We start from the raw sequence: 11,850 nt of genomic DNA, 5'->3' as shown, positions 1-11,850 counted from the left end.
CACGTGCCGCTCGGGGTCTTGCCGGATCCCTGCGGGCGGGTCTCCAGACTGGAGCCTGCGGGATGGGGCGGGGCAGACGCTGCCTGGCTTTGGACGGTGGGTGGCGCGGGTGGGGGCTTTCTCGGGTTTCTTTCTGATTTTATTTAAACACACACGTACATATAAAATTACAGAAGTAATTTTACGCTCGTTGTAAAAAATTGCAAGTATAAGCACATTTTTTTTTAACAAGTGAAAGATCCCCTTTGGGAACCTGGACGATTCAGTCCCACTAACTCTGTGTGACTTCAGGCAAATTACCGACTGGCCCGCCCCAGCCACCCCTTCACCCCGCATTTCCCAGTTTGCAAGACATTTCTGTTGACGCTGCAATGGGATTCTTTCATCATTCCCGTGTATAGCCCTAGGGTGCGGGGAGGGTAGAGTTAAAGTGAGTGTAAATTGGGGCAACTCTGTCTTCTCAACCAATCAAATCAATCCCCGTCTTGTCACTTTCTTGCGTCCACATCCCCTACACTAATCCAAACTGCCAGTTCTAACCTGTCCCAGAACAGTGACCTGCTATAGAAGGCCCTCAAGTAAACACGATTTCTAGATAATCCTGACCATTTGACTCCTAATCTGGGAGTGTCCCAGGCTTTAGCCTCACTTTAATACCCATTTCTCAGAATGTGAAGCTTCTGTAGGTGGTAATTGTCATCTCCAACAGTTAAGGTCATCGCAAGTGCCTGAGAATCCATTTCCGGGGCTCCCTCTGGGCTGGTAGGCCACTTCGGCCCTTCCTTACCAGCTTATACACCCCAAACTTGGGATGTTGGGCCCCAAAGTCAAGCACTCATGAGTCTAAAGTCTTGGATCCAGCCACAAGTTGCCAAACTCCAGCTTTATCCTATTCACTGCCACAGTAGTGTAGTGGTTAGGTGCTTTGGCTATAGATTTGAACAAACGGAGCCCAAATCCCAGACCCCTCTCACTAATTATTTTGGCAGGTTATTTTAAACTCTCTGAGACTAATGTGGATAATAACAGTGCTTACCTCATACCATGTTTGTTGTGAGGATAAAATGAGAAGTCGGGAAAGCACTTGCCCTCATGCCTGGCTTCCAGTAAGTTCTCCAACATGGCAGTTGGAGGCCTTCGAATTATAACTGGTAACTCTTTTATTTAGTACTATTTGCCAGCCCCTGTGCTGTGCTCTTTGCTTACCATTTTTAAAATTTATTTTACTTATGGAAGATTTTTAAATGTTTATTTTTAATTTAGAATGTAAGCTTTATGAGACAGGATTCCTTGTTCGCGCTTTCTAATCAAATTCCCACAACCATGTCTGGGATATGGTAGGCACTGAAAAAAAAAATTTGAATTTATGTCAAACGATAAACAGCTGCCCCTCACCCCATCTATCCCTATTTCCAACTTCCAGTCCCTTGAGGCAACCACTTCCAAATCTTTTCCCTAAAATCTGTGTATTTCTAAATAATATACTTTCTATTCATTTGTAGTTTCAGATATTTTAGGGACTGCCCCTCATACATACACACTTCTCCATCTTCTGATTATAATTTGTCACAACACTGAACATTTACATTATTATGACTTTGCAAATATCATTTATAGCTGAGCCATATGGGGTGATTACATTTGTTTTGGGGTAACCAATTCAGGTTGGAGGAGGATGGGAAAAAAGGTAAAACTGAGAATACCTGATGTGTTTGAACACAGCAAAGTAGATTTACACTTCCGATAAGAGATATGAACATCGAATAAATGATACTCACACCAAAAAACTAAGCATGTGAAAAACAAGGCAATTATTAACTACAGGGAACTTTAAAATTAGTTCAACGGTCATAACAGCAAAGGCTTGTGGGGCCTTTGCTATGTGCCTGACACTGTTCTAACGTATGTAAAGCACCTACAGAGAGCTTTATAACTCTTATGTTCAATACAAGGAAAAGAAACTGAGGTTCTGGGCTCGGGTGGAGGCTGATTTAAATTCTAGCCTAGTCTGTGCACTTGGTAGCTTGGCCTCAAGCTAGATACTTGAACTCTCAGGGACTTTTTCCTGAGGGACAGCGATTCCCACTTCACAAGGCGATCAAATGAGCTATTATTGTATGCAAAGTGCTCAGCACAATGCCTGGCCCCTTTAAGTCCCAATCCACAAGAGCTGTTATTAAGGATAGGGTACTTTCAACCTGCTATATTGTCAAAAGGGAAAACTTCAGTAAATCTAATCCAACTGGACTTTTCTGGGGGGAGTGGGGGTGGGAAGAGCAGACACACAAGTGCTTCTTCACAAAGAAAATACTAAAATCAAAAGTGTGATTTTTCCCTTCTAAGAAGTCAATTTCTAATCAGGATAGTACATGCGTCAAAACTAAAAGTTCAAGGAAAAAAAACAATCACAGAATACATTTTAAGTTATTTTACATCATATTCATTTTTCCAAGAGTCACTGACATCGAAGAATCCTCCTGGTACTAGTAAAACTTTCCTGCTGTAATATACAAACCTCCTGTATCAGCACTGTCCACTGTAACTTTCTGCAGTTATGGAAATGTTCTATAAATTTCTGTATTTGCATAGCCCAAAACCATAGGCACTAGACACTTCTGACTACTGAGGACTTGAAATGTGGCTAGTGCAACCGAGGAAGTTCATTTTACATTTTTACAGATTTAAATTAAATGTAAATAGCCACATGTAGGTACTGACCACCATACTGGACAGGTCAGCTCTATATGATTTGGTTGCTCAAATGCCTGTGAAAATCTACATCATTATGCATTAAGTTGTTACTGTGCAGTTAATCATGTTTAATCGGTTACACTAGCTTTTGAAATGATACAGTACATCATTAAACTTAGTATAAGTATTTCTAGAGATGTACTGTACTCAAAAATCTTGGTTTGGGATTAGGATATTAAAAGATCCATCCCATGTCTCACATATTATACAGTATAATTTTTTTAAAATCCAGTGATTCCTGAAACATAAATACCTAACAAAAATCAATCAACTCTTTTTTTTGATTTGTCTAGAACAGTCACTGTTCCAAACAAAAAACAAAAAAACAGCAAAAAAAACCCCCCAGCTGACTGGCACACACCATGACCTCTCAACATCACTGAAGTCCTAGTCTTCACCAGGGCTACAGGCATGGGGTTATTCTGCCCGTCCCAACACAGCAGGTGCTCCCTTAAAAAAGCAGGGAGCATGTAGAAAACAAGTGGCCTGTTTTATAAAACTCTTAGATTTATTCAAAGTGTTAAAAGATTTCACTCTCCCCTCCAAAATACATTAAAAAAAAAAAATCAATACTCTTCTATTTTTTCAGCCACTGTACAAGCTACTGCTTCCCTTTCTGGGGACCAGTCTCTGCCCCTCCAACCCTCTTCCCCGCCCTCCCTTCACTCTCAATATTGCTGTAAGTTTGCTTATAAAGCCCTCCTTCCCCTCTCCTCGAGGTCCTGCCCTGCAGGCGTAGCTTCTTTTCTGGATTTCAGGCCCTTGGCTGCAGGTGAGGCAGGTTGGATGGGTGAGACTCGGCAGACAAGGCCTGAAGGGCAGAATGCTTTGTGCTTCTGGGAGAAAGGCTGATTGGCTTTTTTCTTGATCAATCGGAGGATCACTGTTTTTCTTTTTGCCCCATGGGCACCTGTTCAGGGCCAAATATTTGGCTTGGGGTTGCCCATGGCTGGGTAGCCCTGCCCCTTCTCCAGTTATAGGTCCATGACAGCTGGGTCTCAGGACTGTACCATCTGTCTGTCTGTGGGTTGTGAAGGACAGGAAGAGTGGCACATGACTAGAGCAGGGCTTGATGGAGCCCCGACTTCTCAGAGTATGGGCACCAAACACGCAGGGGAGGAAGTTTTGGTTTTTGATAGGCAAAACCAGGGTCAGCCAGGACCATGGGAATTAGGGATGAGGGGGAAAGGTCTAACCACATAGCTGTGGGGTCAGCAATGTTCCTTCTGATTAAAACCCCCTCCCCTCTTCCATCTATCCCACCCTCATCCTGTAGGTCCCAGGATGATTCCGGAAAATGAGGGAAAAAAAAGAGAAGGATTCTTTTCTGCTGATGGGAAAAAGGCAGGAGATGACAGAGTACTTGGAGCTGGAAGAGGCCTGCTGGAATATGTAGACATCACGGCTTCCTTGTTCCAGGAGGGAGGTGGGGGGGGGGGCCGGAAACCAGGCCCTCAGAGGCTTCATCAGCTCTGTTCCTTGTCCTTGACTAGTAAGACTGTGTGCTGGCCCCCGCTGGACACAGATAAGACCACACGGTTCTCCAGCTGTTTGCCTGTCATCTCCACGGGGCTCCAGGCATCCTCTTCCTGTCCTGTGCCCAGCTGGTAGTTGGTGCCCATGCCCCAGGCAAAAACACGACCTACAAAGGACAGAAATACAGGCAGCTGTCTCCAGGATCCCAAGCCCCACCTTTCTGTAGTGTGAGAAGCCTGGCACATGAGGGTGGATTTTGGCCTTGGCCTGTGGCAGCCTGGCAATGTCCCAGCCTCCGGGCGTTCAGGGAAGCTGGGAGGAGCCAAGGAGATGATGGACAAAAAAGAGCTTTGTCAACCAGAGACCGCAGTCCTTACACATTGCCAAAAACTTCTCCCTGCTCCTAGGCGTGGCATTCAAGGCCCGACAATGACTGGCCATTCCCCAAACCCCTATATCACCTCCATTCCCAGGACCACCTGCCTTTGAGACTGCTCTGGATGCCGTCCTTTGCTTATCATAAAGGACTGAACCTTCACGGTGCAGTACAAGCTCCACCTCCTCAGGAACTCTTCCCAGATAATCCCAGGTCAAGCACCTCTGCCAGCCCGATTTCTCAAGGCCTCCGTGGCTGTTCCACTCAGGCTTTGGTGACCACTTGTCCACACCCTCCTCTGCTCTGCTTGCCAGGACCCCAACTACTAAGCCTTCTTTCTCTAGTAAAATTCTAAGTACAACTCCCTGGGAAGCCGGCACCTACTAGGTTGTAAATAAAAAGGGTCACCATGGTATAAAATGTAAAGAGAAGCCTGAGTTAGGAGTCTGGAGACATGGGTTCAAATCCTACTGCTTGTCTGGGCCTCAGTGATATATCTCCCTTTGCTGTTTTTCTCCTCTACAGAACAAGTCACCTCTATTAAAATAATGTGTTTACCCATTTTGTCATCAAAGCCAGAGCTTCTGACAATCAGGCCAAAAGCAACGTCATCACAAACACTGTTCTCCACACCTCAGCTCCATCTGATGGTGGACGTCAGAGCCTACTGTGCACTTCGGTAAGAACCACGACCCCCCGACTCCAACCAGACCGACTGTGGGCAGCCTCACTCACCATCCTTGGCCACAGCATACCCCACAGAGGCCCCACAAGCCACCGAGGAGACGGCGGGCAGCCTGGAGATGAGGGTGGGTATGCTCTTCTCCTCGGCACCTTCCCCAAGGCCCAGCCGCCCATACTCAGCCCGGCCCAGGCTGTATGCTCTGCCTGTGGAGGAGGGAGAGAGACGAGGGGTAGCAGAGGGCATGCTCCAGGTAGGCCAGGTGAGCGCCTATATCTGTGGGAGCTGGTCCCCCATTCCCAGGGTGGTGAGGTCTGCAGTGTCCCTTTCAGTTTTGGGGGAGGCCTGGGAGAGCCCCCCCCGGCCCCCATTGAACTCACACGTGGAAGAACACCAGGACGCTGGGGGACGGGGGCAACCCTCGTGGACCCACAGCCAGCCCAGTCAACAGAGCAGGCCCAGGTTCCGAGCACCGTCATCTCCGGAGTGTGGCCAGGCCTGTGCCTAGGGAACACTCCACCTCCGACCCAGAGATGGACCAGGAGGCCCTACCTTCTGAATCCATGCAGACTGTATGGTGCTGGCCACCAGAGAAGCCCACCCAGGACTTCGTGGAGTTCTTGAAGGATGTCAGGTTCTGAGGTACAAAGCAAGATTCTGTGCCTGGGGTTCCTGGGGGAAGAGGCCAGGACAGAGCTGTCAGGGGTGAGGGTGTCCAAGGAGCTGCCTTCTTCTTCCCCTCCCAGTGTGGCCCCCACCCCACACCACACCAGGGTATTTATATTCTCATTTTACAGATGAGAAAACTGAGGCTCTGAGGGGTTAGATGACCCCACCAAGGGTACACAACGAATGAGTGGTGGAGGCAGGACTGGAGCCCAGGTCACTCTGGGCGACCCTGGACGATGGGCTTGGGACTCACCTAGCTGATGGTAGTTGGAGAGGCCAAAGCCATACACATGGCCCTCAGAGGAGATGGCAAAGGTGAAGTAGGCACCACAGAAGGCATCCTGGAATCTGACATGGCCCCGGCTTCCCCTGGATTTCAGCATCACACACTTGGGGACCAGGAGTCGTTCTGCAGGCAGAGAGCAGGCCAGGGTCAGTGGCAGACACACACGGCCTCTCCTCTCTGCCCCATCTGTTTCTCCTTCACTGCTAAAGCCCTCGCAGGAAGACTAGGCAGGGACTCTTGTCCCTATTATACAGAAGAGGAAACTGAGGCCAGGAGAGTCCAAGTGCCTCACTCAGACTCCCACAGCCATAGAGGTAACATTTACCTGGAACTTACCATGTGCCAGACAGTCTTTTATGTAAACTCATTTAACTTCACAACAACCCAGTGAGGTAGGTTTAGAGGTAGGTGGGTTTAGAGATGAGAAACCATGTCCAGGGGCCCACAGCCAGTAGCTGATAGGGCCAGGATTCAAACCTGGGGTAGTCTGGCTCTAGAATCTGAGTCCTTAACTACCACTGCAGGTCCACCTGATGCAAGCCTGAACATAGAGAATCCCTTCTGCCTCTGACCTTCACCGGGGGTGGCTTGCCAACTTGCCCCGCCAGAGGGACCTAAGCCACCTACCGAGGCCCTGCCGGCCACCACGATTAGCAAATAATTCAGGCACGCGGCCCAGTTGGCCCTGCTCCCCGCAGCCCAAAGTATAGAGGTCGCCATCAACTGTCAGCATCACCAAGTGGTCGTTTCCTGAGGGTGAGAGGAAGGCAAGGGATACAGGGCTTGTCTGTAAAGCCCAAGGCTGGGCCAGCCCCCCAAAAAGGTTCTCCAACTCCTGCCCAGAGTGAGTACCTGCAGACTCACCTGAGGCCACCTTCACCACGGGCATACTCAGCTGCACCTGCACAGGCACCATGCTCTTTTTCATGGGTTCCAAGAGCCCGATCACACCATTATTGTCCTGGAAGGGAGGGGCGGAAGAGTTTTCAGCCAGTTCTTCCTGCCTCATACCAGCCAGATCCAGCTTTGCAGTCAGCCACAGAGCTGTCTGGTGAAGGGCACTGGTGCCAGATGGAGATGGAGAAGTGGGCCGGAGCCAGGCCACATAGTGCAATACTTACGAATGAAATCATACGTGGTCTGTGATTTGCATTAAAATAACAAAGGAGTTGGGGAACGGAGGGGAGTGAAGATGAAACAAGTTTGGTCATAAGCTGATAATTGTTGGGGCAAGCACATAGAGTTCAATATAGTATTCTGATTATTTTTATGTGTTTGAAATTATCAACAAAAAAATTTAAAATCAGCCCCAATGGGGAAACATCAGATTCCTTTATTTTTGACATTTCAAAATAAATCGAATACTAAAGTACCAAAACAACTTTAATGCTGTATCTGCTTTTTAAACCACACTCTCCTGTCCTGGAAGTTCTGAGATGTGCCCCCAAACCCCTGAGAAGTGTGGAAGAGGGCTGGGAAGGGGAGGGGGGAGGTTGAAGGCAGGGAGATGGGTCAGTAGGCTTCCTGGCTTAGCCTCAGCCCAAAGGCATCCCTGACCCACCCCTTTCCCAAGACGCACACATCATAACATCAGAGTCCAGGGAACAGCAGTGGTGTGGACAGGCCTGGATGAAGAAGCCAGAAACCTGGGTCTGGGCCCAAGCTCTGCCCAGGGCCTTGATTTCCCCACCAGTAAGTACAACAGGGGCCTCGTGATGGGTTATCTTTGGGGCCCCACCAGTTAATTCTGCCCACCAGCCCCCATGCCGTCTTCCAGACCCAGTCTTACCCGGAAGGAGCCCCAGAGGAAGACACGGCCATCCTCGGTGAGGGCTGCTGTGTGACTGTCTCCTGCTGACACCTGTATCACCTTCTCTTGCAGTTCCACTTTCCCAGGGACCATCTCTGAGCCCTCCACTGATGTGTCCCTTCCCAGGGCACCCTCATCATTGCAGCCGAAGGAGTAGACCTGTGCCCAGGATGCCCCCGTTAGTGCAAGGCCTGGCCTCTCAGTCCGTTCTTGTTTAGGCCAATCCCTGCTCGTCTAGCCAGCTCCATCTCCACAGAGTAATGTGTGTGGTTCAAAGCTCCTTCCCCAAGCCCCCTACTAACCCTAGGCCCTGTCCCATCCTGTGCCACCCCCAACCTACCTGGCCACTTTTGCTTAGACACACAGTGTGCATGCCCCCAGCCTCAGCCTGCACGATGTCCTCTGGAATGGGCACCAGGGCTGGCTTCTTCCTCTCCATCACATTCTCGCCCAGCCCCAGCTGGCCCACGTCGCCCTGGCCCAGTGTCAGCACCAAACCCGGTTCTGTGTTGTGGGACCTATGTGAGACTGAGGGGTGAAGAAGACAGCCCCTGAGTGTGTAGGATGACGGGAGAGAGGAGAGGTCACTGCACAGGCTCTGGGATCACACAGACCTGGGTTCAAGCCCCTGCCCTGCCACAGACCATTAGTCTGACCTCTCCAAGCCTAAGTTTCCTCATCTGTGAAACGAGGATAACAAAAGCACTTACCTCATAGGGTTTTTGTGCAGATTAAAAACTGAGCACATTATCAATGTGAGTGGAAGGAAATGGAAACGAGACACTCAGTAATGAATCTTGGTGGAGAGGGTTAAAGAACAGTGGGGACACAAGCTAGTTTTCCTGATAGGCTGTTCTTGGTCCGGAACCATACTAACAGGGCATAATAACGTCTACCCCTTTACCGACTGCTTACTAGTGTTAGATTGCTTTGCAGCCCCTCACATTATGCTACAGACCTTCCGTTCTTAGGATCCCACTTTATAGAAAAGGGAACAGTCTCAGAGAAGGTCATAGAATAATTAGTAGAGTTTGCAGTGCATCCTCAGACTGTGACTTAGCCCCTGGACACAGGTACACTGACCCCCACTCTGCTCCTATGTGGGAGCAGACAGGCAGCTGAAAAGGAACGGGTAGGAGTAAGAGCCCACACAGGCTTTTGCAGAGAGGAACACGCCAACCGGTGTGCGGCACAGGGCCATCTGCTGGCCAATGGCGACTGCCCACGGCCCCGGACAGCCAATGGCGTCCAGCCCCTCCCCCTGGGGGTGTGGCCAGGCTGCCAGGACTGCTGCGGCTGCGCAGAGGGTGCGCTGGGCAAGCAGCCACCTGGTCGGGCTTTCTGGTCGGGAGGGCTCGGCCCGCAGGCACCTTGGCAGGAGCGGGCGCCTGGAACGCGGCGGGAGGCAACAGCCCTCACTGCCTGGTTACGAGGGTCTGCAAAAGACAGACAGTGTCTGAGTGTGGGTCCATACTCCCCGTCCCAGATTGGGGGTGGCTCTCTCTCCTCCCTGACTCCCTCCAGGGTCCCAGGAGAGAGGAGACCACAGCCACCTCCCTCCAGTGCTACCAGGACATGATCTCATTTTCCTCACGACAGCCCAGTGAGGTTGCCCATTTTATGAATGGGGTAGTAGTCCAAGCTCAGTGAGGTTAGTGATTTGCCCAAAGCTACATGTAGCTAGAAAGTGGCAGAGCCAGGACTTGAACCCAGTCTGGAGGTCAATGGTCTTAACCATGATGCATTACTGCCTGGGGCAAAGCCCTAGGGTCTAGATTTTTGCCAGTATCTGAGTGCTTTTAGGCAAGTCTCTGCCCCTTCATGATTCCCAGAGGGTGGGATTCAGTGAGCTACAGGAGACTCTCCAGCTGGGTGGAATTCCTGGACTTCCAGGACCCTCAGCTTCAAATCTCAGGGAGAAAGGAGCCCAGTTCCAGATTCTGGGGGTGCCAAGAGGCCACCCATACTGAAGTAGAGGCCAAGGCCAACTTACCCTTCACCTTCTTGCTTTTGGGGAGGGCATCTTCGGGGGATGACCTTCTCTTAGTTATACGCTTGGGTGGCATCTTTCTGTCCTGAAAAACCCAGGCAAATACTCCATGTCAGAAATGGCAATCATTTTCCTGCTCTAATTAGGCAATATTCATCAAAAACCCTAAAAAAAAGTGAGAGGAAATGCCCAGCAATTCCACTTCTCAGAATTTATCTGAGAAGAACCAAATAATAAATACACCCAAAGATTAAGATCCATAAATATTCTCTACTGTATTCTTCATAACATTAAAAAAAACAACAAAAAATGGAACAACCCATACACTCAGGAGCAGGGGACTGGCTAGATAATATGTGGTATATTGATGATAAAACAGGACGAAGCCATTGAAAGTGATGCTTTCAGAGATTTATTTACTGAATCATTGCCAAGTAATATAAACAGATTGAAAAACAGCCCATCATCCTATTTGTGGAAAAGAAAAAGCATACACATATAAAAATGTGTGGAAGGAAATACATTCAATATTGATAATGGTAACCTCTGGAAAATGGGATTATGGACAACTTTTACTTCTTTCTTTGTACCTTACCTATATTATATAAGCTACAAGAAACATTACATGTATTTTTAAAATTTTATTATAAAAAATTAAAACACTGAAGAACATTAAGTGAAGTATCCCTCACAACTCCTCCTAACCCCGACATAACCACTAGTAACTTTGGTTATACATTACTGTCATAATCAGACCACACACACAAAGCTGTTCTCATTAAATAAAAGCAAACCAAACCATCTGTGCCCTTTGATCCAAAATGCCACCACTCCTGGGAGGAACCTGGCTTTCCTCTAAGCAGTCCAACAAGAGATAAACACTGTATACACACTCACACAAACAGCCAGTGTTACAAAAGGGGGAAAGGAAATCACCTATGGGTGACAAGAAGGGTTGTTGCACCTAGCACGATCCCAGGCAGCTGAAAGCCTCAGCCCTGAGGCCCCTCACTCCTTAAACTAACTGCTGCTGCCTTGCCTCCTCAAGGCCTCTGAGAACAGACTTTCTCCCCAGCTATCTCAATTCCAATCCAGCCCAAATTGTGTCGAAAGCCTTTTTCCTCCACATAAGCAGCTTTGGAAATAAATCTTTATTGAGCCCTGGTCTTTAAGGTTATGAAAGACAGTTCAGTTGTCTAAGCCTTAGGCTCCCAAACTCTAACAGGGCAATTTGCAGCTACCCAGATGCAAAAGTGGTAGAGCAAGTAGTGGTTAAGAGGAGCCAGAATATGTACTCAGCTGCTTTCTAGCTGTTTGACCTTGGGCAAAGTTATTTAATCTCTTCATGATTCAGTTTCCTCCTCAGTAAAATGGGGATAATAATAGTACCCACACCCTGTTGTGACGTGTATGACTAATTGAGTTAATACTGTAAAAGTAATACATATTAAGTGCTCAATAAATCAATGCTGGTGTTATAACATCTAGGGTCTGTCCCAGGTGATGCTCAGGCACAGCTCTCATCTAATCTAACCCACCTCTCCTCCATTCTACAGAAAAGGGATGGAGACTCTACCCAAAGCTACAAATGGAAAGAGAACTCCAGGTGCCCTTCTCAGGCTCCTCTGTGGGCCTAAACAGCACCCCATTCTTCTTCCCTCCCTCTCTTCCTTCCTTCCAGTGGGTCCTAGAGCCTCAGCCTCTCCAGCTCCCCATTCCATGGTATATGAACACAAGGTGAGTGGCCTGGAATTTCCAGGCCATTTCTGCTGACTATCCTGGGGGAAGAGAACAAAGCACCGAAGGTGGC

The 11,850-nt window shown here is 48.6% G+C and overlaps 1 protein-coding gene across 4 annotated transcripts in view; it reads right to left on the bottom strand.

The window, feature by feature from the left end:
• Positions 1-3,237: 3,237 nt before the first annotated feature.
• The window catches only part of RCC1 (regulator of chromosome condensation 1), a 29,219-nt gene continuing 20,606 nt past the window's right edge, over positions 3,238-11,850 (bottom strand). For 3 of the 4 annotated variants that reach the window (XM_059916842.1, XM_059916828.1, XM_059916850.1), the window contains 10 exons: positions 10,044-10,125; positions 9,421-9,486; positions 8,391-8,578; positions 8,030-8,209; positions 7,105-7,201; positions 6,868-6,990; positions 6,208-6,363; positions 5,838-5,957; positions 5,339-5,491; positions 3,238-4,393 (listed from right to left, as the gene is read on the bottom strand). In XM_059916842.1, the coding sequence (XP_059772825.1) occupies positions 4,218-4,393; positions 5,339-5,491; positions 5,838-5,957; positions 6,208-6,363; positions 6,868-6,990; positions 7,105-7,201; positions 8,030-8,209; positions 8,391-8,578; positions 9,421-9,486; positions 10,044-10,116 (1,332 nt within the window). In that variant the 5' untranslated portion in view covers positions 10,117-10,125 and the 3' untranslated portion in view covers positions 3,238-4,217. The remainder of the gene's footprint in view (positions 4,394-5,338; positions 5,492-5,837; positions 5,958-6,207; positions 6,364-6,867; positions 6,991-7,104; positions 7,202-8,029; positions 8,210-8,390; positions 8,579-9,420; positions 9,487-10,043; positions 10,126-11,850) is intronic. The other variant, XM_059916832.1, reaches the window with a different exon arrangement.

This window comes from Balaenoptera ricei, chromosome 1 (assembly GCF_028023285.1).
Source record: "Balaenoptera ricei isolate mBalRic1 chromosome 1, mBalRic1.hap2, whole genome shotgun sequence".
NCBI lineage: Eukaryota > Metazoa > Chordata > Mammalia > Artiodactyla > Balaenopteridae > Balaenoptera > Balaenoptera ricei.
Note: the sequence above shows the minus strand (reverse complement) of the source record. Positions and strands in the feature narration are given on the sequence as shown.